At 51.1% G+C, this 25,589-nt stretch overlaps 1 protein-coding gene across 3 annotated transcripts in view; it reads left to right on the top strand.

The window, feature by feature from the left end:
• UBE2G2 (ubiquitin conjugating enzyme E2 G2) overlaps nucleotides 1–25,105 on the top strand; it is a 43,062-nt gene extending 17,957 nt beyond the window's left edge. For 2 of the 3 annotated variants that reach the window (XM_032392513.1, XM_032392516.1), the window contains exons 2-6: nucleotides 5,106–5,141; nucleotides 5,232–5,277; nucleotides 16,437–16,555; nucleotides 20,209–20,333; nucleotides 22,860–25,105. In XM_032392513.1, coding sequence (XP_032248404.1) covers nucleotides 5,106–5,141; nucleotides 5,232–5,277; nucleotides 16,437–16,555; nucleotides 20,209–20,333; nucleotides 22,860–23,030 — 497 coding nt within the window. In that variant the 3' untranslated portion in view covers nucleotides 23,031–25,105. Of the gene's footprint in view, nucleotides 1–5,105; nucleotides 5,142–5,231; nucleotides 5,278–16,436; nucleotides 16,556–20,208; nucleotides 20,350–22,859 lie in introns of all 3 variants that reach the window. The other variant, XM_032392515.1, reaches the window with a different exon arrangement.
• Nucleotides 25,106–25,589: the final 484 nt, after the last annotated feature.

Genomic DNA, 25,589 nt, shown 5'->3' with positions numbered 1-25,589 from the left:
TGCGTGTCCACTGGCCAGAAGAGTGCTTGGCAGAGAGAAGTGCGATTGATGGGTAGTGGTTGGCCACTTCTGGTCACGTGGGCCACGCAGGGTCACTCAGACCACTGCCCCATGGCTTTGGGTTGTTCCTCAGAGCTTCAGAGGGGACCAAGAAGCAAATGTAAGGATAAAAAATAGCATCTGCATTTGAATGGTTTTGTGACTAGAATTGTAACTGTGTACTTTTCAATACATAAAATTATGTAGCAAAATAGAGACACATGACAGGCTTTCAAACCAACAGCTGGAACAATATTTTCATGACAATAGTGAAATATTTAGGGGCGCCTGGGTGGCTCAGTTGTTAAGCATCTGCCTTCAGCTCAGGTCATGATCCCAGGGTCCTGGGATCGAGCCCCACATCGGGCTCCCTGCTCCGCGGGAAGCCTGCTTCTCCCTCTCCCACTCCCCCTGCTTGTGTTCCCTCTCTCGCTGTATCTCTCTCTGTCGAATAAATAAAATCTTTAAAAAAAAAAAAAAAAGTGAAATATTTAAATTGTCCGGGGTTTATGGTTTAGATTCATTGTGGCCCTTCGTCAGTGACCGTAATGAGTTCTCACTCTTACTCTTGAAGCTGTTATCCTGGGTGTAAGTCTGCTTTCTCTGTCTCTTCAGGGAGGGTGTGAGGTGTTACCGTACCAAGCTGTGTGATTACATCCGGGGACATTTCATTCCCCCTTATTCTTCCAGAGGCGGATTCTGCAGGGGTGTGGGGGGGATGTTAATCATTTGTTACAAGGCTCTCTGCATGGCAGCATGTCGGTTGCTACCCAGAATCAGAAGCGCTTCCGCTGGCTAGAAGCCTTCTTGGACGTGTCTCTTGGTGCACGATGGGCACACTTTTTGGTGTGGTTATACTCTGGAGAGGAAGTACTGGCTCAGGGTACTAGCTGACGGCAGCCTCGTTTCCAAAGTGGTTGTACCAGTTGACCCTCCTACCTGTAGGGCGTGGCTGCGGCCCCTTGGCCGGGCAGAAGCTTCTCGCTGGTTTTCTTACCTTGGGCTTCTGGGTGGTTCTGGTGGGAGGGTAGTGCTGTCCCGTGGTGGTTGAAGTCCCCCCCATGATTCATGAGGTGAACATCTTGTCTTTTGTTCTGCTGGCCACTTAGGTATCTTTTTTTTTTTTTTTTTTTTTTTTTTTTGGTGACGTGTCTTTTCAAGTCATGAGCTTGATTTTCTTTTGGGTTGTTTATATATTTTTATTGATTTGTGAGGTGTTCTTGAGAAGTCCAGATGTGAGCCCTTTGTTGGTTATGTCTGTGGTAAGTATCTTCTTCCTCTCCGGGGCTCACCTTATCATTCTCTTAAAGGTGTCCTTTGATATCAGACGTTCTTAATTTCAGTGCTATTAATTTTACCAGTCTTTTCCTTTATGGTTAGTCCTCTTTGGTTATTAACTTTATAGTGAGTCCAATTTAAGAAGCATTAAGATACTCTCCTATATTATCCTCTCAGAAATTTATTGTTTTCTATTTCATAAAACAACTGAAATTAATTTTGGGGGGAGTCTGCTTTATTGAGATAAAATTTGCATGCAATAAAATGTGCTACTTTAAGATGGACCATTCCTCGAGCTTTGGCAGGTGTACCCTGTGGCATGGCCGTCTCTACGGTCAGGATGCAGAACGTCTGTGGCCCCGGAGGGTTCCCTCATGCCCTTTGCAGTCCCTTCCTGCTTCCCCGTGGCCCCTGGCCCGTAGCTCCATTTGATTTGCTTTCAGATTACCGTAGTTTTGCTTTGTCTAGAATTCCACGGACATTGAATCACACAGTGCGCCAGACTTCGCTCACTTAGCACAGGGCCGTGAGAGTCGCCCATGGTGGTGTGCTCCTTTCTGTTGCCCGTGCTTCTGCACTGTACGAGAGACTGCGCCGTGCTCACGCGCCTGCGGCTGCACATCTGGCCGTTTCCACGGGGGCTGCTGTGAAAGCAGTTGCTGTGAACACGCACATCAGAGTCCGGGGACGTGAGTTCATTTCTCTTGGGTAGACGTCCACCGGTGGAATTGCTGGGTCTCAGGTAGGAATTGCTGGGTCTCAGGTAAGCACAGGGTTAAACTGTTTTATTAGGAACAGCCAAACTGTTCCCAACGGGTAACCGGATCATTTTGTATCTTGACCGGTAATGCACGAGAGATTCAGTTGGTAAACTTGCCAACACTTGATATCGCCAGTCTTTTTAATTTGAGCTGTTCTGTTCTAAGTAAAAATATTTCTACTAACGAAGATGTGTAGCCGTATCTTCTTGTGGTTTTAATGTTCATCCCCCCAAGGCTCACGGTGTGGAGCAGCTGTGATGTGCTTCTTTGTCATCCATGTCTCCTTTGGGGATGGTCTGTTTGCATCTTCTGCCGTGTTTAGAAAACGTACGCCCCGGGTATCTCCTTCGCTCTGGCATGGCTGCCCCTCTCTCAGCACTCTGACAGCAGGCGTGCGGGGCCGGGGGGTTCTGCAGATGCCAGCCGGGTGTCCCGCAGTTGAACTCAGTTCCGACACCATCTACCTCGAGACAGCATCAGACCCCACAGGTCAGGGACTCAGTCCCACAAGACCGCTCTCTCTCTGCCAGCCCTTCAGGTGCATTTGAAGGTCCAGCTGGTCACCTGTGCTTCTGACTGATGGGCTCTAAATTGGAGGTTCCCACAACCCCCTCCTCAGGGTCGATTAACTCGCTAGAGTGGCTCGTAGAACTCAGGGAAGCAGTTTGCTCATGTTTATTGGTTTATCATAAAAGGATGTGATGAAGGGTACATATGAGCCACCAGATGGAAGAAATGTGTAGGGTAAGGTGTGCGGGAAGGGATGGAACTTCTCTGCCCTCTGTGGGTGCACCCCTCTCCCAGCACCCCCACATGTGCACCCGTGGAAGCTGTCCAGACCCCGTCCTGTTGGGATTTATGAGGGTTCCTCATGGAGGCCTGCGATGGCTCATTGACTCCGTTCCCAGCCCCTCCCCCTCCCTGGAGAACCGGGGGGAGGGGCGGGGTGGCCTGAAAGTTCCAAGCTTCCAGTCACCGCTGCTCTTTCTGGGGACCAGGCCCACCCAGGAGCCCCCCTGAGTCACCTCATTAGGACAGAAGATGCTCCGAGTGCTCTTGGATGTAGGCAAAATGAGGAGGGCCCCAGGAGCGCCGTGCCGGCCCCGGGTCAGAGACCAGTACGGAGATTTTCTATTATTTCACATGCCCCTTTTCTCCTTTGTCTTATATATTTTGATTTTGATCTTTTTTTTTTTTTTTTTTTGGTAGCGTGGGGGGAGAAACTTTATTTTTTTTTGCTTAAATATTAGCATCATTTGTGGAAAAGACTGCCCTTTTAACCTATGTTGAGGTTAGGGGTACCGACCCCTATACAGTTGAAAATACATGTGTAACTTTTGACTCCCCCAAAACTTAACTACAAATCGCCTCCTGTTGCCCAGCAGCCTTAAGGACCATGTACACAGTCAACACGTAGCTTGTATGTTGCAGGCATGCGCACTGTGTTCTTCCAAGACAGACAGCTGGAGAGGGAAGGTTACTAAGGGCATAAGGAGGAGTGGACCGTGTTGTTCAGGGCTCCAGCTGTGTTTGCACGGGTCTGTTTCTGGGCACTCTCTGTTTTGTTCCCTTGGTCCAGTTCCCTTTGTGCTGGCGTCCCCCTGCCTCGCCCAGGCTTCGTAATAAGTCTTGGTGCCCTTCGATGGACTTCTCAACTTACTCTTCTTAAAGAGTGTCTTGGCTGTGTACGGTTGTTTCCATTTTCATGTATCTTTTAGAATTGTCTTGTTGCATTCAGAGAAGAAGCCTTGTTGACATGTTGGCTGCAGTTGCATGGAATCCGTAGACTGAGTTTGAGGAGGACTGAGAACTTCCTAACGCTGAGGGCTCGACCGGTGAACTTGCTCTGATCTCCATTTATCAAGGTCTTTAAACTTGTGATGGTTCTGGCACGTTACAGATCTGCACATCTTTTAAAAACGTACTTCTGCGTGTTTCCCATTGTACTTGCTGTCTTTGTAAGATTTTTCTAGCTTACTTGTACATAGAAACGCAGTTTGGTTATATGTATGGACCTCGTAATCAGCAATGCTTGCAGTCTTTCTAATAACGTGTCTTGTTTCTTTTGGACTTTGTACGTATATACGCATAGCACCTGTGAGTAATGACTGTTTGACTTCCCCTTTTCCAAGCCTTTTATTTGGCAAGGATTTGTTAATTTTATGTCCCTTCAAGGAACCAATTTTTGGGTCAGTTTATCTTCTGTTTGTGTAATTCTTACTAGACCAGTGATGTGTTTGGCACTTGGGCCCAGTAGGAGGTGTATCTGTGGCCTGAGTCCTTACTCCCCGTGGCCCTCCTTCCTGCCCATGATTGTTTTAACCTTGTGCTCTTTACCTTTGCCCGTTTGTGTGCAGGTTTGGTTTCATTTTGGTGCTTTGCATATAAAAGATGAGGAGGCCAGGACTTGAAATGGCATTTCTCAGTGGCAGGGCTGGGCCTCATCAACAGCTACTGACCTTTGCAAATTGCTGCAAACCGCTGCTGTCTACTTGTTTTCCCTGAGTGCTCAGGTCGGACACCATGGATCCTCACGCGGGGGCTCACAGATTTGGTAGAGTGGCACGGGGGGCCGACCGCTAGCCGGTCCGTGCTCCCTGTCCTGCTTCACGAGCGCCGGCTCAGTCTCTAGTTTGTCATGTTCAGAAAAGCTTGTGCCGCCTCTCAAAGTCACGGGAAATACCATTCCATTGGAAAATAATATACTATGCTTGATTTATGAAATTTAATCAAAATAACTACCAGGAGTATTTTCGAAAGATAATTAACCCCTTTTGTCTTTTCATTTCTAAAATGAGAGGGTTTATAGCTCTAAAATTCTACTTTTTGCTGATATAAAGAGCTGTTCATATAGTCTTTGTCGGAAATATAACTGGACTAGATCCACTTTGGACAAACAGAATTTTAATCAGTTAATACATATAACTCTACAATTTTTAATCTTATATACTTTTAAAAGTTGTTTTGTTAAAATGCCAACCTAATGTGCATTCTATTTCATAATGGTTTTACTTTTTCATTTTATAGAATTAACACTGAATCCTCCGGAAGGAATTGTGGCAGGTAAGGCACTAAAGTTAACCTCTTTATAATCCACTTCTGACGGCCAACGTTGCCTTCAGAGTTAATTGTGGAAATTTTTTTTTCCTGCAGGCCCCATGAATGAAGAGAACTTTTTTGAGTGGGAGGCACTGATCATGTAAGTTAGTTATATGTGTTTCTAGTTTTCAAGACTTTCTTGGACATTAGACCTTTGAATCCATTTAGCAGTGGGGCTGTGCTTAGAAATGTCCATTAGGAAAAAGGGTTTGTGCATCTCTTGAATTTAGCTCTTTTCTAGTCTGCTAGTCTGAGACCAGATAAGAGCACAGATGTGTATCCTGAGAAATGAAAATGTTTCCTTAGAACCAGTAAAAGGTTTAGTCGATTTTATATTTCTAGAGTTTTACAATAATAAGGGTTTTTTCTTTTTTTTTTCAAGATTTTATTTATTTGACACAGAGAGAGCAGAAGCAAGGGGAGTGGCAGGGAGAGGGAGAAGCAGACTCCCCGCTGAGCAGGGAGCCCGATGTGGGGCTCCATCCCAGGACCCCGGGATCATGACCTGAACCAGAGGCAGACACTTCACTGACTGAGCCCCCCAGGCGCCCCCCAGTAATAAGTTTTGAATGTCGTGTGGCTGTGCTGGGTTAGCCTCGGCGTCGGTGGTTTTGACTTCAGGAAGTCCCTAAGAGCCCGCAGCTTTGAGGGAGGAATGGCCCCTCGGGGTGCGAGTGAGCCTCTGGCCCTACCCCCCTGTGTACCTGCACTTCCCTTTGCCTCTCGTCCCCAAGGAGCTCGTCCTCTGCTGCTCTTTCCCTGTGCGCCTCATCTGGGCTTCCATCGTCCCTGACCCCAGGACGTGGCTTAGTTCTGAGGCCGGCAGTGTGGTTCCTGGCCCTGTTGTAGAAAGATCATGAGTGGATTTCCTATTTCACTTAGTGATGTTACTTAGAAAGGGTCACAAATGGACCTCCGATTCTTTTTTTTTTTTTTAAAGATTTTATTTATTTATTTGACACAGAGAGAGAGATAGAGAGAGCACAAGCAGGGTGAGCAGCAGGCAGAGGGAGAGGGAGAAGCAGGCTCTCCGCTGAGCAGGGAGCCCGACGTGGGACTCGATCCCAGGACCCTGGGATCATGACCTGAGCCGAAGGCAGCTGCTTAATCGACTGAGCCACCCAGGTGCCCAGGACCCCCGATTCTAGAGTGTTCTATAGCCCTATGACCCAGGCCCTTTGTTTGCCTTCCTCCCTCTTTACAGATTTTGGCCATTCTTAGACTTGCTGTGTTTTCAACAAAATGTGGTGAAGTAAAATTTATGAAGTTGAGACTGATCCTCAGTCTCTCCGTTTTCTTATTAGTAAAATGAGATGGTTCAGTCAGTTGGCAAGTGTTGGGGTTGGATTTCATTGGGTTGAGAAGTGCTCTGTGGGAAGGGCGGGGGCAAGTGTGCACTTCAGACATCATCACACCTTGTGAGTCTGCCCAGGGCCAACGTCACATTAGTTCTTCATGCTTTACATGCTTTAGAAACAGATTGCTGATAAATGTTGTCCGTGGAGGTTAGATTAATACATGGAAACTGATGAGAAAGTGAGGGTTTTTTGATAAGCAAAATATTTTAAAAATCATCAATAAACACTATCCAAAGAAAATACAGCATGTGTGACATCTGATAATTTGTAATATTCTAATTCTTTGGGCCTGTGATGTCCATTGTTTTTCCTGTGTTTAAATGTTCCTGGCATGAGGATGTCTTTACAATTTGTATTTCTTTCTTTTTTTTTTTTTTTTAAGATTTTATTTATTTGACAGAGAGAGACACAGCGAGAGAGGGAACACAAGCAGGGGGAGTGGGAGAGGGAGAAGCAGGCTTCCCGCTGAGCAGGGAGCCCGACTTGGGGCTTGACCCCGGGACTCCGGGAGAATGATCTGAGCCGAAGGCAGACGCTTAACGACTGAGCCACCCAGGCGCCCCTCAACTTTGTATTTCTGTCTCATCAGCTATTGTGTCTTTTGTCCCCTAAAGCAGTTACAGTGGGGTGGTGAGTCTCCTGCTCAGCAGTGTCCTACGTCTAATGGAACATGGCATTGTCCACTGTGTCAGCCGTAGATCCTTTTATTTTTAAGGAAACAGGAGATTGTATCATGTGAACTTAATTTGTAACCCTCTTTTTCCGTTTACTGGATCCTGTGCGTTGTCTCTGTGTTAATGCAGGCATGTGGGCAGCAAGCCTGGTGGTAGGGTACATGGGGTATTGGGAGGCTTGAGTGCAGAGGTTAGTGGGCCCCTGGCAGGTCTTCTAGCTTGCGGGATATTGGCTTGTGCCCATCAGCAGACATGTGAGCCCTTCAGTATGGTTTCTAAAAAAGCGTTTGGGTAACTAAACCTGTTAGGGTAACTATTACTAATTTTAGATAAACACTATAAAATTAAAGCAATATTTTGAAAACACATAGTAGCAATCAGATGCAAAGGGAACAATAGCAGAAAACAACAAGTAGGACGTCAAACTGAAAAGCTTCCGCTTAGCACAGGAAACCATTGACAGAATAAAAAGGCCACCTACAGGATGGGAGAAAATATTTGCAATTCCAGATCTCTGATATCTCCAGTATGTATAAGGCACTCGCAGAACTCAACAGCAAAGAAATAATCTGATTAAACAACGGGCAGAGGATCTGAATAGACACTTTTCTAAAGAAGACATCCAGGTGGCCAACAGGTACATGGAAAGGCGCTCACCATCACTCATCATCGGGGGAATGCACATCAGAACCACAGTGAAACATCACCTCACACCAGTCAGCATGGATGTTACACAAAAAGACAAGAAATGACAGATGTTGGCGGGGGTGTGGAGAAAGGGGAACCCTCCTACACCGTTGGTGGGAATGCGAGCTGGTGCAGCCACTCTGGAGAACAGTATGGAGGATCCTCAAAAAGTTAAAAATAGAGCTACCCTACGACCCAGCAATAGCTCTTCTGGGTTATTTACCCAAAGAAAATGAAAACACTGATTCAAAGAGTTGTCTGCACCCCCATGTTCACTTGCAGCATCATTTACAACAGCCAAGACCTGGAAGCAGCCTGAGTTGCTCTCCAGCAATGGATGAATGGATAAAACAGATGGGATGTGTATACACATGTACACGCACACACAGGTAATACCCATAAAAAAGAGTGAAATCTTGCCGTTTGTGAAAACGTGGATGGACCTTGAGGATCTTATGCTAAATGAAATAAGTCAGAGAAAGATAAATACTGTACGATCTCACTTATAGGTAGAATCTAAAACACCAAAACCCCCCCAAACTTATACAGAGAACAGATTGGTGCCAGAGGTGCTGGGGGGGTTGGTGAAATGGGCGAAGGAGGATGAAAAGGTACAAACTTGCAGTTACCAAATCTGTCCCGGGGGTGTAAGGGACAGCATGGCGACCGGGGTCAGTGACATTGTCGTAGGTATTTGAAAGTCCTCAGGAAGTAAGTCTTGCAAGTTCTTATCACAAGAAGAAAGAGTTTGTAACTTTGTCCGGTGACGGATGTTCACCAGGGTGACTGTGGCGATCGGTCTGTAGCGTCTCCGGGCAGTGGCTCCTCACGCTGTGCTCCTGAGACACAGAATGTCCCACGTCCGTGTCGCTTACGCCTCAGCTTAAAGTAACGAGAGCCTTTCCAGGTTTCTTCAGTGCTTTTACATTTGAATAAGGCTTTTGCGTTAGTATGGAATTCCCCTGCTTCAGGATCTGGTGAGCCTGTGGGTCTTGGTCCTGTTCCAGACCCTTTTACAAACAAGAGGCCGTTTACAAATGTACTTAAAACATCTATTAAGGAATTAGCTGTCCTCCCATTGATTGGTCTCACGCTGCTATTTTGGCAGACAGCTGGCTGAGTTTCACTCCTTAGTGATAGGTTTTCTTTTCTCTCTTATTGTTTGATTGTCTCCAGAGTTTTTCCTGTGCCCCGGTGTTCCTGAAACCATGCTTGCCCCATTTTCTGGGAGGCAGGGTGCCTCTGGGTTGGTAGCTCTGCTCACCCGCGGGGCCTCCGTTCTCGGCTGTGCAGTGAGGAAAACAGCTTTCCAGGTGCTCAAGCCACAGGTACTAGGATACAGGTGTATCATAGGTGACCCCTGGTGTCCCCCTGAGAGAACGAGGTGGAGGGTGTACGATGGGAACGCAGCAAATTAACAGGAGGAGAACGAAAGAATAAAATTGCCACAACCTCTTCTCTGATGAAGAGTAGAAGGCAGCTCTGGGACACCTGGCTGGCTCCGTCAGAAGAGCGTGCCACTCTTGATCTTGGGGTTGTGAGTTCAAGCCCTACGTGGGTGTAGAGACTCAAATAAAACCTTAAAAAAATAGTTAAAAAAAAAAGGTAGAGGGTAACTCTGCTGGCTGTCGGCTGAGCATATGGTGGAGTTTGAGCCTGTGGCCAGGAAGAGGGCTGGGGCTTCCTATCAGACGAGATGTAGGGCTCGAGGGCTGGGTGGCTGGCATGGCTTCGTGCTCTCAGACCGGCCACTCTTCACTTGTCTGGATCAAAACAAAGAGGCCCGTCATCCTTTCAGACAGGTGGCATCACGTTCTGCCTCTTCCAGGTCTGGAGTCTCTGGCCTGTGCGACCTTGTTGCCCTGGGCTGTCCGAGGTCCTTGACTGCCCGGGGTGGGTGTGCTCCTCGGGTGGAGCCTTCAGCGAGGACAGGAGGAGCCCGTGGTGCAGGCCGGCTGTTTGTCCTCTGTGGCTAGGAAAGGTGCGAAGGCCGCTGGGATCTTGCTGCCCTGTTCTGTCCTTCCCCAGTGTTCCTGGAGCAGCTGGTGTGAGTGATCTGCCTGCCTGAGCCACAGCCTGGCCACTGTCCCCTCCAGACCAGAGGCTCTGGTAAAATGAGAAGGACCTCCCACTCCCTCCAAGTGGTTGGGGATCCTTCGCTGGCTCCCCCACATGTCACAGCCGTGGGCGTGAGGACTCCCAGGCGGTGCTCCTCTGTGCTCTGCCTAGGGGGCTAGGCGCAGAGGTCAGGGTCGCGGCAGCCACCCTCTACGCCAGGCCTGCTCATTTGCAGAAGACCATCTGGCGTGTCTCTTGTCCGTGGCGTGCATCCTCACAGAAGCCTGTGGCACTGAGGTGGCTGTCCCCATCTGTGCGTGGGCTCCCTGGCCCTGCAGCTGCGGCCTGGGGCTTGGTCAGCGGCCCTGTGTGAGGAGGTTTCCTGCAACGCTCACTGCAATAATTAAAGAATGGAAACATCATCGTCCAAGGTGATGCATGGAACACACGTGCTGTCCAGCGTTGGGTGGCACGCAGCACGGAAACAGTTCGGGTGGGAGCTGCGTGCTGGTGTAGAAAGGTATCCAGTGTGTCACTGGGTGGAAGGAGCCACCTGGGAACGGTGGGCCTAGACCAGTGTTGTCACTGGGATGATGTTGTTGCCCCCTACCCCGGGTGGTGTCTGGAGACATTTCTTGTTGCTGCAGCTGGGGAGCCGGGGCTGCTCCACTCCCAGCATCCGGGGGGGGCTGCTGGCCGCCTCATGGCCTGGATGGCCCCTTACCGCAGCCCAGCCAGGCCCGTTGGGCGTGGGAGTCAGTGCTGAGGCTGGCAAACAGGTTTCATCTGGGTTAAGTGTATCAGTCAGAGGTTTTAGTAAATTCGTAGAATTTTGAAGCCATCCCCACAGCACTTTTACTACAACATTTCCGAAAAGGTCTTCGTGACTCTTGTCAGTGCACACTCCCACCCTCAGCCCGAGGCAGCCTCTCTTCTACTTCTTGACTCTATAGATTTGCCTTTTCTGGACTTTTCCTGCAGATGGAATTATAAAATTGCCAGTCTTGTGTGTCTGGCTTCTTTCACTCCTCAGAATGCATTTGTGATTCCTTCACTTGCTGTGTGTGTCACGCCTTCCTCTTTCCCACTGAACTGGGTCCCCTGGGGGGACGGGCTGCGCCTGCCGTATGCGCTCACCCCCGCGTGAGGGGCTCACCGCGTGGGGGCCGCTGGGCTGTTAGGACACACGGCGCACACAGTCTCTGTGGGTCTGTCATCGTTGCATTTCTGCGCATTGCGGGATCCGTAGGATTGGAGTTGCTCTTACACAAGTAAATTCATGTTTAATGTCTTTAGAAACTGCCACACTGCTTTGCCAAGGAGCTTACCATTCTACCTTCCCGCCAGCACGGATGAGAGTTCTCATTGCTGCACTCCCTCGCCCACGCTTGATGTGTGGTCACAGCTGCCCCGTGGGTGTGCGGAGGCATCTCGCTGTGGACTTGATTTGAGTTTTCCTGATGACTAATGGTGGTGAGTGTCTTTTTATGGACTTGTTAGCCATCCATGTAGCTTTGGTGAACTTCAGAACTTTTGCCCATTTTTTAATTGGATTATCTTATTGAGTCATAAGAGTTCTTTATATATTTTGGATACAAGTCCTTTATCAGATACGTGATTTTCAGATGCTTTCTTGCAATCTGTGGCTTTCCTTTTTCATTTTCTTAATGGCGTCTTTTAAAGCTCAGAGGTTTTTAATTTTGATGAGGCGCAGTTTAGCAGTTTTTTTCTTTTATGGATCATGCTTTTGGTGTCATACCAACCCAAGGTTACAAAGGCTTTCTTTTATGTTTTATATCTGTAGCTCTTACTCTTACCTTTTGCATTTTTGATCCATTTTGGGTTAATTTTGGCTATGGCATTCGGTAGGGGTCCAGCTGCATTCATTGGCATGGGGTTGTCCAGGTGCCTCGGCAGCTTTGTCAGAAATCAGCGGACCACACGCGTAGGGGTTTCTGTCTGGCTCTGAATTAGGTTCCATTGACCTGGGCCTGTCCCCCTCCCGCCGCACACAGTCTTGGTTCCACAGCTTTCGAGGAAGGTTTGGAATTGGGAAGCATGAGTCCTCTCGTTTTGTTCTCCTTTCTCAGGATCGTTTTGCCCCTTCCTGGGTCCCTGCATTTCCATCTGAGTTTTAGGATCATGCCAGCGTCTGCAGGAAAGCCAGCAGGCGTTTCCACGGGGATGGCGCGGAGCCTCCGGTCAGCTTGAGGACCGTTGCCGTCCCCCCAGTCTGGAGGGCTCTCATGCGGGCACGTGGCCTGTCTCTCCACTCGTTAGGTCTGTTCAGATTCCTGTCAGCAGTGCCATGATCCATTTTTAATTTGAAAAAATGCAGTTTTGTGGATGAAGGTGTGTGGGTTGATGAGCATAGAGATGAGCTTGGAGAGCAACAAGGCTTCCCCGTGTCAGCCTTGGGAAGGCGATTCCGGAGGGGGCGGGCGGGGAGCATTTTGTTTTTAGTTTATATACCTCCTGTATTTGAATATTTTCCGACACATAATTTTCTAGTTAAAGTCAGTTTATGTTGTAAAAAAGTTGTTTGTCAGAACTGACTATGAAGTTCTTGGAATGAGAGACTTATTTAGTACATGTTAAATATAGATCAAATACATTTGATTTAAAGTTTTCAGAGATATCTATATCACAAAAACCCCCACATTAGAGTACGCCTGCAGCCTCCTTTTGGACAGATGCAATCTGAGAAAATTATATGGAAGAACACCTGTGTTCGCTACGGCCATGCTCTCCCGAGGCGGAGGGCCTGCCCGCCTCCTCCCGTGGTTCTCGGCCTTGGTTCTGTACAGTGGGACGATCAGGGTGCACAGAGCACAACAAAGGAAGAAACATGCAACAGAACAGCTGTCCGGGTCCATCCCCAGAGACACTGCCCTGGGGCTGGCTCTGTGCTGCTGAGCACGCCTGCTCCTTGCCCTGGGTGCTCCCCTCAGTCCCAGCACCTGGGGCCCCTGCTCTCTTTCCTGCCAGGCTGCGGGTTCCTGCGGCCCGGAGAGCAGCCTGGGCCCTCAGGCAGCTGCTGGTGCTCCTTCCGTCCTGGCATGGGGTGAAGCCCAGCGGCTGGAGGGATTGGAGGCCAGGAGCTCGTGGCAGAGCTGACGCGCTCAGCCTTCCAGGGCAGCCACCTGTGTGGGTGAGCTGGGGCGCTCGGCTGTGGAGCGGCGATTGTGGGAGGGAGGGGACGCCCGTGGCAGGGCCTGCAAGTGGAGGCTCTTTTCTGCTGCAGGTGGTCGTGACTTTGGAGAGTGCGTTCTCCCTTAGCAATCCAGTTCAAGTTGGAAGTACTAACGAATGGTTTACAGTCTCCATGACTTGAAACCTTGTCGTATGTATGTTTGAGACGTTTTGCCCATGTGCTGTGACAGACTTGCAGCCGGAGTGACGTGCAGGCGGCGGGCGGGAACAGGCCTGGCGGGCAGATGGCTCACCCCCACGCAGACACACCCAGGGTGCACAGTAAGCGCTGTGGTCTCCCTGCGGCCTCCGGTATGCAGGCCTGGAGGCTTCTTCTGTTGTGTAGACGCAGTTTTAGAAGGGAGAAGCAAGGAAGAACAGTTTCTCACTTGAATTTAGTGTTGAAAGACTAAACGAGCATTTCTCCAGGTTTCAGGGACTCTGCACGTGAGCGAGTGTTTTTGGTGGTGCATGATTGCAGGCGCCCCACAGCTCTGGGCACAGGGTGAGCTAGGCAGTGGACCTTCTCGAAGGGAGAGCATGGCCTGTCGGTGGCCAGCTTCAGACCGTGGGTGCTGTCCTCTCAGTATCTGCTCAGCCTGTCATTCACCTGCAGCCAGCCAGGGGAGTGAGCGGCTTGAAATGTGGTTTCCTTTACAGAGTAGAGCACGGCTGTGACGTTTCCCTCAGATACTTGTCTCAGGGAGTGAGAGTACTACCTCAGAGCTCTGAAATATTGTAGACCGTTATTTTAAGGAATAGATGGACAATAATTTGCTGGCTTTGAAGATTTTCTGTTTGTTTTAGATAAATTTGTTTCCTGTCTTCTTTTTGTACTTTATTTTACCTGAGGATTTTTGAGATGAGGCCTTTTAGTGAGAGAGAAGTGAGGCAGTCTGGAGTGTGGCACCAAAGTTCGTCCAAAAATAACACTAATTATCTTTCTCGGTCTCGGTTCAGGAGTTGACACGATAGCATTTTACCGAGTCAGCAGGCTGCACGCATGGCCCCTGTGTGCTTGTCCTGTGCAGCAGGGCGTCCTGGAGGAGAAGGAAACCCTCGTTTCAAACCAGTAGCGAACTAGGGCATTTGAAAACAGCTTTGATATTTAAGATGTGGGAGCACTTTAGGAAATGTTTGATCATGCTTCTGAGGCTACGGAAGACCAGTGGATTTTTTTTTTTTTTTAATGTTAAAGAAAGCCTTATTATGAGAAACAAAGAACTGTTATCAGAGTGTTGAGCAAATACCATTTGGCTCATTCCTTTAAAACACTACCCAGACTTTTTTTTTCTCTTCTAACTCTGACGTGCCAGAAATTCGGAGGCGTTGGCAAGCATTCCTGACACACGACAGTGTTGCTTTCGGAGGCCCGAGTTTGCCCAGCCTTCCGAGTGGGCAGTTTGAACCGTGTGCACCCCTCACTGCTGTAACCAGAGCGCCTTAGCACCTCGCTGCGCCCTGTGGTCGCTGGCCTTCGCAGCTCTGCTAACAGTGGTGGGGAAGCGGTACTCGCAGACACCCTTCACCAGGGGGCCAGTGGACGACCAACGGGGTGGCATTTATCATCTGCCGGGAGCTCTTCTGCTGGAGGAGGCGTGGGATGATCATAAATCTCTCATCCTGGTCTGTGCTGGGTCTGCGCGTAGAGGAAGAGGCGTCCAGGACGGCCGTTGGGGAAGCGCAGAGCAGGCCTTGGACCGCCTCGCCCGGCAGCCTGCTGGGGGTGGTGGTGGTTCTGGTTCTCTGTGCCGTCTACAGCCCCTTGTGTGGGACGGACGCCCTGCCCGGCACTTGTCCCTCTTCATGTGGCTTTCCCTGTCCTGGTTTCCTGCCAAGGCTCTGGGTGCTGTTGGGACGCTCACCCCTCCAACACAAAGTAGCTATTCACTGTGGTTTCCCCCCAGAGTAGCAAGGGCACAGTTTTGAAATCAAGGTCGGTCTTTTAAATAGAAAAAAAAAAAGGGCTCTCCCACAACACTTTACCCTTTGTTCTCGTTTTGACTTTTACTGCAGCCCAGCCCCCTTTCTCCCGGGATGCAGTCCTGGTGGCATCCGCTGCGGGGCGCCATCGAAAGCCCTGAGCGGCTTCACCAAGTGATAGGAAAGCCCTCTGCTCAGTTTCCTTTTGAGTTTTTTGTCTTTTTTCTTTAATTATGGAGATAAACATTGTTTATACTTTTTGCAAGTTTATATTATTTTGCTGAATCAAAGTAATTTATTGATTTGAAACAAATTTGTACTTTGAAAAAATGATTTTTAAAAAATGAGGGCTGTCTTGGAATAAATCTGTTCCAGCTCTCTTTTTCCTGTGCCTTACCTGGTTTTCATCTCGAAAGGTGGTGCGTCTGCCCTGTTGAGCGGCTCCTGCAGTGGCCTGGGCGGGTGTGTTTGTGGAGCTGCGAGAACTCGTCCTGCTAGCGAGGCCAGGCCCAGAGGGACAACTCTGCTCACGTGGATGCGGGTCGTGGCTGCCGCTGTCTTGGTGTCTGTCATTTTCCAAAGACTTACGTAGGGACGGCTCATCCGTAAGGGAGGGGTCTTTCTCTCTTGAGCTGGGGGCTCTTCCTCTCTGCTGCCTTCGTGTCTTGTACGTGGGTCAGGATAGGGTTAATTTATACGCGTAGTGCTCACGTGTGATGGGACTTAGAAGTGGTTTAGTCCGTTTCTGCCCCTCCCCGTGTGACGAGGACAGAAGCCCAGGCAGACAGGCATGTGGGTGCCTCGTGACGGTGCGAGCAGGCGGGCTCTGATGTGCGTGTGCACGCCTGGCCTTCCGCGGGAGCCCGAGTCAGTGGTCGTGTGTATGCTCTTTATCTGTTCCTCTGAGGTTACCGAATCATTTCTTAGGCACGTTTAAAAATTTAAAATAGCCTTTGAAATAACAACTCTTAATCCTCATTCGATACAACGGTGCTGTAACGTCTCCTAACGTGTGTCTTTATCTTCAAGTAAAATGACAGCATGCATACAGGAACCAAATCCCTTGGGTCTTACGATGTTGCTGTTAGTTCTTTCCTCGGATCCCATGTTCTAGGTTGGCTGTGCTGCCCCCGAGTACCTTCATTAATGCAAACGCTGTGCCTGAAATTCAGTGTTTGTTGCAGTGGGATTGCAGTGGGACGCTGAGACATTACTTTCCCATTCAGAACAAGTACCAGTTTATCATTATTATTTACATAATCTTTCTGTGTGCATTTGTGGAGCAGTAGAAATTTCCTAGCTGCTTACAGCAGTGTGGTGGACATTGAAAAACCCACTTGAACATCTCTGTACTTTCTGTCTCCTAGGGGCCCAGAAGATACCTGCTTTGAGTTTGGGGTCTTTCCTGCCATCCTGAGCTTCCCATTGGATTACCCATTAAGTCCCCCAAAGATGAGATTTACCTGCGAGATGTTTCATCCCAACAGTAAGTGCTGTGGGGTGTGGTTCCGACAGTGAGGCGTGGGACTGTGTGGGTCGGACAGGTGCTGTCAGCCATGGAGAGCCCAGAGGGTGTTACCTGGCTGTTGATCCGCAGTCACTTGGCCGTGGTGGTGTTGACATCAGTTGAACGACAGTGGGACGTAGATGAAGGAAAATGCGGACCTGACGCTGGACGCCGTCTGACCTGTCCGCTCCCGCCTCCGGCGGGTCGGTCAGAGGACGCAAGCGTGGCTGTGTGCACAGGGGGATGCCAGCCCCCGGCCCCGGGTGGTTGCTAACAGTGGGGACCGGTCAGAGCAATCTAGGTTTTTGGCCACAGAGAATCGGTCAGCTGAACTGCACTAGACCATATGTTAGAGTTCGATATAGATATTTTACATGATCTACGGTAATATTTGATAATATGGAATGATAGTTCTGGATTCGATGAGAAAAGCAGGTTATGTTTAATCATGGTTACTTTTTTTTTGAAAAAAATTCACATGTAAATATATATAACTGGAAATGTAGCACAAAAATGTTGAAAGTGATTCTCTTTCAATAATGGGATCTTTTTTTGTTTTTATAAATCTTTTTTCTAAAATAAACATGTATTTTAAAGAGGGGGAAGTGACATCATTAAATAAATTTATTGGACTTAAGTTGGAAAAGTGTCTGGTAGTAGGCATTGGAATTCCTGAATGGCTATGGTTTTTATTTCTACCTTTTACAAGAGGGGATTATAGATAAGACAATTAGTAAGAAAATATGTTGTATCTTTAATGATCATATTTAGGATAATGTTCCTTTTTTAAAAAAAATTTTTTAAAGATTTTATTTATTTATTCATTTGACAGAAAGAGAAAGAGAGAGAGAACAAGCAGGGGGAGCAGAGGGAGAGGGAGAAGCAGGCTTCCTGCCAAGCAGGAAGTCCGATGCGGGCTCCATCCCAGGACCCTGGAATCATGAACCAACTGATCCACCCAGGTGCCCCTAGGATAAAGTTCCTTTTTATAAATGATGATTGCCACTAAAATCATGATCTTAATAGTTATAGAGAAGAAAAGCAAGTAAGATACACTGTTTTGTAGAAATGAAATAATTTCTTATTTGAGTCGGATTCCTTTTCCTATGCTTTTCTGCATATAAAATAGCTCAAGGCTAATTTAATCCACGAGAGCATTTACAGAACTTTCTGAGCCTTTGACACCCCGTGGCTTACAAATGAACCCACCTCGCAGTTCTCCCCTAGCCTGCACCTGTCTGAGCACCTCCACAAGGGGGACGCCTGCCCAGACCCCTACCCCCGCCGGGAAGGGTCTCAGGATTACCCGCCTGTTAGACATTCTGTCCAAACCCTCATTTGGAATTTCTCATGTCCCACTGATGTTAACATGTGGGTAGTTAGCTCCCTCCTCAGAGAGACCATTTTGAATTTTTCTTATCTCACACTGATGCAGTTGTGTGTGCACAGTAGGTGCTCAGAAACCCTCCTTCTTTCGAGGAGGCTGGCCATGAGGTGGCCGTGGTCAAGGTTGGGTGGTGCATGTGTATGGGCGTCCATCATACTGCTGTTGACTTTGGCATGTGTTTAGGATTTTCTGTCGTGCAGAGTTTAAAAATATGGTGCATAGAGTTGATTCAAGAAGTCAACAGTTTCAAATTGATTGACTGTAAAATGCAACAATAAAGAGGATTGTGGGCAATTATGAAACAGTGAGGTTGTATTGAAGATGAGCACGTTCTTGAGGAGCACCTGGGACGTGGTGTCAGAGACCGATGTGGCCGCCAACAGATGATTCGATCATATGCCCACAATAGTCTGATGTACAGAGAGTTAATACAAGTAGCTTTTAAATTTGGCCCTAGTGTAAGTGGATGTGTGTTATTTTTATTTTCTAAAAATTATTTTTGAGAACCGCTTAGTAGGTTTACCAAATCGGTCGGTCCATAAATACTTTAAAAGAGTAACTCAGCACATGTGCTGAGACTTGCTGGGATACAGGAGTGAAAAGATAATAAAAGGTAGGGGCCTCGACCATCACGAGCTCCCCGTCTGAGGGCAGGGGTAGACACGGATAAATATCAAGTCACACTGGGAGGCCAGGGAGGGCACGCTGTGGAGGTGGTGGTCGAGCTCACCGTCTGCAGGGAGAGCAGTAGGAGTTACCCAGTGATCTGTGGGGGCTCAGGAGGGTCTTGCACGTGCGAAGGCCCCGTGTAGGAAGCAAAGGGGCCAGACCAGTTCAGGTTGGTCAGTAAGAAGGAATATTTGCGCCAGGAGCAGTGGAGATCCACTGAGCGAATTGGAGTGAGGGAGGGAGTAGCGTGGCCAGTGTGGTCTTTGAAGGGTTCCTGGCGGTGGGACAGATTGCAGGGCTGGGACACCAGCGTGGTGGCCTGGGGAACGAGAGACCAGCAGTGTGGAACCAAGCCTGGGCACTGACAAGGGAGGGATGGGGGCGGGGAGGGATTAGAGGGAGGCTTGGGGTGGGAAACTGAGGCACCCCATGAGAGAGGAGGGGGCGGGGACACAGCTGCTTCTCTGTGTTTCTGGGTGTGCCCAGTCACCGTGTGGGGGGCCGCTGGAGTCGGAGACCTCATGGCAGAGAGACTGCCCAGCGCTGTGGGCGCCCAGGCCCTGTGCGGGGCCCTGCGGACGGGCATCCTGATGTCGACGGCAGATTCGCACACGCTTTCCCTCTGCGGGAGGTTGCACAGGTTCTGGGTGGTCAGAGCAGAGACCGCTGGGATAGGGGTGGTCAGAAGAACAAGGAACGATCTACCAAAGGGAGGTCCTTAGAGCCGCTCAGGTTTCTCAGTGGTCAGGGGGTTCTGAGCTCACGAGCGAAAGGGACTTAACATAAATTTATTCTGAATGGTCTGTTGTTTCTATTATTACAAGTTACCGGCCTTACAGTTTTATAGTTGAGTCTGTCCTGGGTATACACCGAACCACCCGAGAATCTCCCGTGTGTAAAAGAGAGACGTGACAGACGCCCACAGTGTCCTCGATAGCGTTGGTCACACACTATGAATAGAAACGCCTTTTTCTTTACCCAGACCACAGGCGTCTGGTTCCTGGTGCTGCGTGGTGGGGGTGGTGTAGATTGGACACAGCTGACCCCCAGAGGCGCAGGTGACCGTCGTCTGTCTTCGTTAGAGTGAGTCCCCAGGAGAAGCCAGGGCACCTTCTTCCTTCGTGGTGTTTCAGTAATCCTGGTTGCCTTCATCCTGGCACTGTGGATATAGATTTTTCACAGTCCAGTTCCAGGATTTCATGGTGGAATTAGGAGCATCTCAGAAATCAGCTCTGAAAGTTATTGTGAGTAATCCTAGTTACAAGAGTTACTTGGCTGAAATATTTCACTGCCAGGTAACCTTTCATGTATTTAGTGCTTTAAGATATAGAAAAGAAAAAATCCCTGTGAAGGTGGAACCATTGGGGGTCCCTGGGACCAACCAGATGGGCCTAGAGCCCGGTCGGGGAGCGAGGGGTCCACCTGGCCGTGTGGACCTGAGCGTGGTGCTCGGGGCTTGGGCTCTGCTCCAGCCCCGTGAACAGCCGGCTTTCCATGTCTGCACCGCTTACCCTGTTCCCGCGGTGGGGCCCGGCCCCGTTCTCTCGGCTCACCTGCTGTGTTCTGACCCCTGCAGTCTACCCTGATGGCAGAGTCTGCATTTCCATCCTTCACGCTCCGGGCGACGACCCCATGGGCTACGAGAGCAGTGCCGAGAGGTGGAGCCCCGTGCAGAGCGTGGAGAAGATCCTGCTGTCGGTGGTGAGCATGCTGGCAGGTAATGCGGCCGTCCCGGCCCCGGAGGAGGGAGCCAGACAGCACGGGGGCTGCTTCTCTGTCCTCATGTAGTTTTGCCTTTATAAGTCATTTCGGTTTGCGATCTACATATGCTGTTTTCTGCCTTTCCATTGAATTATTTGTATATGCTTTTCCAAGTGTAAGCACGCTTTTCATATTTAGGAATTTTAAAGTTGACTTCATGTTGTATCTATTGTATGTTGAGCAGAATGAGCCGCGCTCCAGTCCTCAGGCATCGAGTTCGTGGAGTGGGTGTCTGCTCTGTCGCAGACGCTGGGTCCTGGGGTGTCAGGCTTGGTGTGTCCTAGACCCCATCTTTAAGGCCCGCTCTCTGAGGGGACTTTCCAAATCCACAGTGGCTGCCAGTCACTGATCCATCCCGACGGACACAGACGGGAGCTGTTGGGCCCGGTCCCGGGACGGCACTGTCTGGGATGAGTTTAGAACGTGTAGGAGGTGACGAGCCATGGGGGAGGGAGAGGCAGTCGGGGTGAGGCCGCTGGCTCTCGTGGGGGCACTGCCCGCGCCGGTTACGGCTCGAGCTCAGCTGGGGGCAGGGAGCCCGCGCCTCCGGGATGCTGGCAGTGCCCTAGCAAGACTGGCCTTGCGGCAGGGTGTCTGTCGGGCGGCTGTCGCAGCGGCCTGGGGGAAGAGGGCTTCCAGCAGGCCAGGGACGGCTGCGGGGCCACGGGGACGGGTGCGTTGGGAGCCTGAGGCCTGCTGATGTGCGCGGTGACCCCTGTGTTTCTGACCTCAGCGCCGGGTAGAGGGCCGCCGTCTCTGGGGACAGGACTCCAGAGGGGCCGGATTGAGAGAAGAGTCTGGCGTGGGAGTGTCTGTTCTTGGTGGTTGCTCAGCCGGGGCCAGCTGTGGAAGTGAGGCTGCGAGCTCGTGTCTGGATAAGATGGTGGGTGGGGGGCTGGACAAAGGGGATGAGAAAGGGCATGGGGGAAGGAGAGGGGTCCTCAAGGGAACGTAGGGAGGAATGACCTAGACAACCAGGAAGGAGAGAAACGGAGGAGAGTTGGAGGAGTGCCGAAAGTGCTGTGGGAGGCCTCCGTGGGCCCTTCGGGTACCGGGAAGGCAAGGATGTCCGTGCGCGTGCGTGTTTGACGGCGGAAGCACTCGCCTCTCCATCCACACGCTGAGGGAGTGCATCAAGTGAGTGGCGGTGGGTCGGCTGTCTTCAGATGTCAACTGTAGATTGTACCATGACACACGGTTTTACTATAAATTTTTTCTTAAAAAGTTTTATTTATTTTATTTTAGAGAGCGAGGAGACGCAGAGGGAGAGACAGTCCCAAGCTGACTCTTTAAAGGTTTTAATGTAGGGGCCCCTGGGTGGCTCAGCCGGTTGACCATCCAACTCCTGATCTCATCTCAGGTCTTGATCTCAGAGTTGTGAGTTCCGAGCTGGGATTGGGCTCCACTCTGGGTGTGGAGCTTGCTTTAAAAAAAAAAAAAAGAAGGTTTAATGTATTCCTTACATGCTGTTCTCACAGAGTACAAGCCCTCCGTTCTGAGCTACTTTTCTAGCTCGGCCGCGGCCGGCTGCCCCACTCGGTGCCCTCCGGCCTGGCCCACTTTAAGAGGCTGCAGCCCTTGGTCCTCTGTGAGCCGTCCGGGCCCTGGGGTTTCTGCGGTCATGGGTGCTCTCTGCAGTCGGACCTGCTCAGGGCTCCCCTGAGCACACACCCTCCTCGAGGCCTGCAGGACCGCCAGTCCTCTGCCTCCTGCTCTCCTGTTTGCCACTTAGTAGCGCTGAGTTTGGAACGATGCACGTGTGGATGTTCACGGTCTGTAGGCGCACTAGATGGTGTGCCCTCTGCACACCCACTGCCCTGCACAAGGCGTCACGCACGGGATCTGCCAAGGAAGGGTTTGTTGAATAAATGGGAGGAAAGAAGTCATCTTGGTTGGAGAAACAGAGACGTGGTGGCCGCAGAGGGAAGCGAGGCTGGGGCATAAGGGAATGGCCAGGGTCCTGCTTGCGGCATGCTGGCCTCTTGGCTCTTTTCTGTTCTGATCCAGCGCTTCCCGGTGTTCTAGCTCCCTGCCCCGCGGGCCCCGCTCCCTCTGTGTGTGTGTGTCCTGATCTGTCTGGGGCACCTGCTGGGGTCAGGTGTGCCCCTGGGGCAGACATCCACCTCGCCTTGGCCTCTGGCAGGAGCTGGGTGGGCAGCTGGAGGGAAGAGTGGGGCCCAGGGTTTCCAGATAGAACGTCTTCGACACTCGGGAGGTAGGGATCACGAGGGTGGGTCTTCGTGCCGCATGCGCGTGTCCCTGACTTCACGCCGCCTCTCAGCCCTCCCTCCGTCAGTCTGTCCGCGGAGAGCTGACTTCCTTCCCTAGCTTTTCACAGACTCCCGAGTCTCCTGTTTGTCTCTGGGACACCGCTCCGGAAAGATGCACGGGAGTTTTAAGTGAAATACGGAAGACCTCGCCAGAGCCCCTTTCCCAGGGAGCGCGTCTCCTTCTCTTCTCTTTCAGAGCCCAACGATGAGAGTGGCGCTAACGTGGATGCTTCCAAGATGTGGCGGGATGACCGGGAGCAGTTCTGCAGGGTGGCCAGGCAGCTGGCGCAGAAGTCCCTGGGGCTCTGAGGCCTGCCCTCCGCACACGCACACAGGCGCCCAGCTGCGGCCGGCGCTTCTCTGCTGAACGCGCGCTGACGGTGACACTCTGTGCTGGTACCAAAAAAGGCAAGCTTGCAGAACCACAGCGTCTGTGTTTTTCCCTGCCTTTCCCGCTCCAGCAGGCTTCTCTTCTGAAATTATGATGTGTGTAGGATGATGGCAGTCGGATGCAGTTTTACCGTATGCCTGGCAAGGTGGTTCGGGGAGATGGTGAGAGCCGTCCCCACCCCCTCTCCCAGCCGGAGCGCCTGCACACCGCGCAGTGGCTTCCCTTCTGTCGCGGTCGGTGGGGGGCGTGTGTGCCACACTCCAGGGGGCTCGAACCAGTGCTGCTCCTTCGAAGAAGCAGGGCCTCGCAGCCAGAGCAGAGGCTGGGCGGGACGGCTCTGTGGGCCCCAGGACAGGGACATACCTTTGTTTCCGTGCTTTCTAGTACTTCATACGTGTTTCCTTAGCATCTCGTTACATCTTTTTTGTCTGTTGTGTATTGCAAACTATCACACTTAGAGATACTTTCAGGAAATAAATACTTTTTAAAAATATGGATTAATGAGAAACGGGGTGTGTGAAGAGGTTTTACTGCTGGTTGTAAAGACTGACACTTTCTTCCCGGTCATATTTAGCCAAGATTTACATTTGTGTCCTCGTTGACTTGCGCAATCACTGGGGCAGAGGGACACGCGGAGCCGTGTAAACACTGGGAGCGCTGAGCTTCTGTATGCGTGGCCACAGCAGGAACGTTAGCTACCGAGACAGAATTGTTCTTTGCAGCTTGGTGTCGGAAGGGAACGTTCACCCTTGTGAGCACAGAGCGCAGAGGCGTGCCTTATCCCCGACCTTGGGTGGCGCCCAAGGCAGCATGGCGCTATGGGGGGGGTGGGGGGCAGCGGCACTTAGTTGTGGTCTGTGATTTTGCTGCAGCCCCGGAGCTCGCCAGCCTGGGCGCTCAGCAGCACAGCACCAGGGCCTCCGTTATAAGCAATAACAGAGCTGTTCCATGTAGAATCAGATATTTGGCCTGTTTCAGACAGGTTAAATTTAAATAGGAATCTCTATTTTTGAAATAAGGGACCGTCTGTAAGACATACAGTAGGTTATACTTTCCATTATCCTTTCCCCCCTTTCGGACGCAGGAGTCTGTCTTGCTGAGCTGACGCGTGCTTTCTTTGTGTTGACAAGTGCTGGTGGAAAGGGCTCCGTCCATGCTGGGCTTCTGTAAGGAAACCAGACTCTTCCTCGGATCTCCCAGGGGAACCGTTTTAAACTTGACGTTCAGTACGAGAACTTGTGTTTGGAAGGGCATCAGGGAAGAGAGGTATTATAGCCAAAAAGTATTTGCAGGCCTCTGCACCCAGAGGGAAGGAGTGGTTCGTGGGGGGATGTGGCCTGGGGGTGGCCGCAGCAGAGGGGGGCTTCCATGAAATCTGGAGAAGGAAGAGAGGCAGTCTCTTTGCAAACAAAGTATTTTTATTCACTTGTATTTATTAAATGGAAACAAAGAATCTCATGTCCTTACTCTGTGGTGGAGTTTTATTACTATGTTAAAAATAAAGTTCTATATTTTCCCCCTAGTCTGGATTGTACTTTTCCTTGTTGAATTTTATGTAATCCTACAAAAACCCAGGGCTGGTTGCGTCCGGGGCCCGCGGCGGAGGCCCTGAACGAGGTGTCTCGCAGCAGGAGCCGTTTGGAGCGCCACTTTACCCCGAGGCCCGAGTGTGCTTCAGAAAGCTGCTGTCTCCTCGCTCCCGTGCTCGGCCCGCTGCGCCCTCTGCCCAAGGGGCCCCCGCGGTCAGCAGCGCGCTGTGGCCGGCCTCTCCTTGGAGCGCGGCGCTTCCTGCCGCTGGAACACGGGCCGTGGGGAGAAGCCGGCAGGATGATGACGCCACACGGTTCTGCAGACACCGGAAGGTGGGCGACTCTGGCCCGACTCTGAAGCGACAGGCTGTGGACCGGCCTCGGACGCTGGTTCTTCACCGTGAGCGTGAGGAGGCGCACCTGCCTGTTCGGTGACTTGTGACTGGCTTGCTTTGGCTCCGGGTGCTTTCCTCTGAGCCACCTCACTGGAGATCCGAGGACGGGCTGCGCCCTCCACGGGTCGAGGAGTCGGGGTCCCGCCGTCAGCACCCCCCGGCACAGCCCAGCCCAACCAGGCTCCTTTCCTGGACCCTGGTGCCTGCCAGGTCTGTGCCTCCACCTCCTGGGGTCCTGCAGCGACGGGAGCCCGCTCTGGCTCTAGCTGAGCTGACCCGCAGAGCCCGCCCCGCCCCGCCCCTCCCCTCCCCTCAGAGTTTCTCTGCGCCTCCTCCCCCGCCCGCCGTGGGCCTGCCCCTTTCCCTCTCCCTCTGCTCCTGCTTCGCCCGCTTCCAAGGGTGGGGCCCTGGAGGTCACCACCACCTCCTACGGGGCTTCCTGTCTGAACCAGGAGAGGCAGATGTCCCGGGCTGGGGGCGTGGCGGGCACAGGGTCAGCTCCACGACTCCAGAGAGGTCTGTGGAAGCGTGTGCGCGGGTGGGTGGTGGCCCTGCTGGTGGAGGCTGGCCTGCCAGCCTGAGGACACGGGATCCGCGTGCTGCTCTTTTGC

The sequence above is a fragment of the Phoca vitulina genome, unplaced genomic scaffold (assembly GCF_004348235.1).
Source record: "Phoca vitulina isolate PV1807 unplaced genomic scaffold, GSC_HSeal_1.0 scaffold68, whole genome shotgun sequence".
NCBI lineage: Eukaryota > Metazoa > Chordata > Mammalia > Carnivora > Phocidae > Phoca > Phoca vitulina.
Note: the sequence above shows the minus strand (reverse complement) of the source record. Positions and strands in the feature narration are given on the sequence as shown.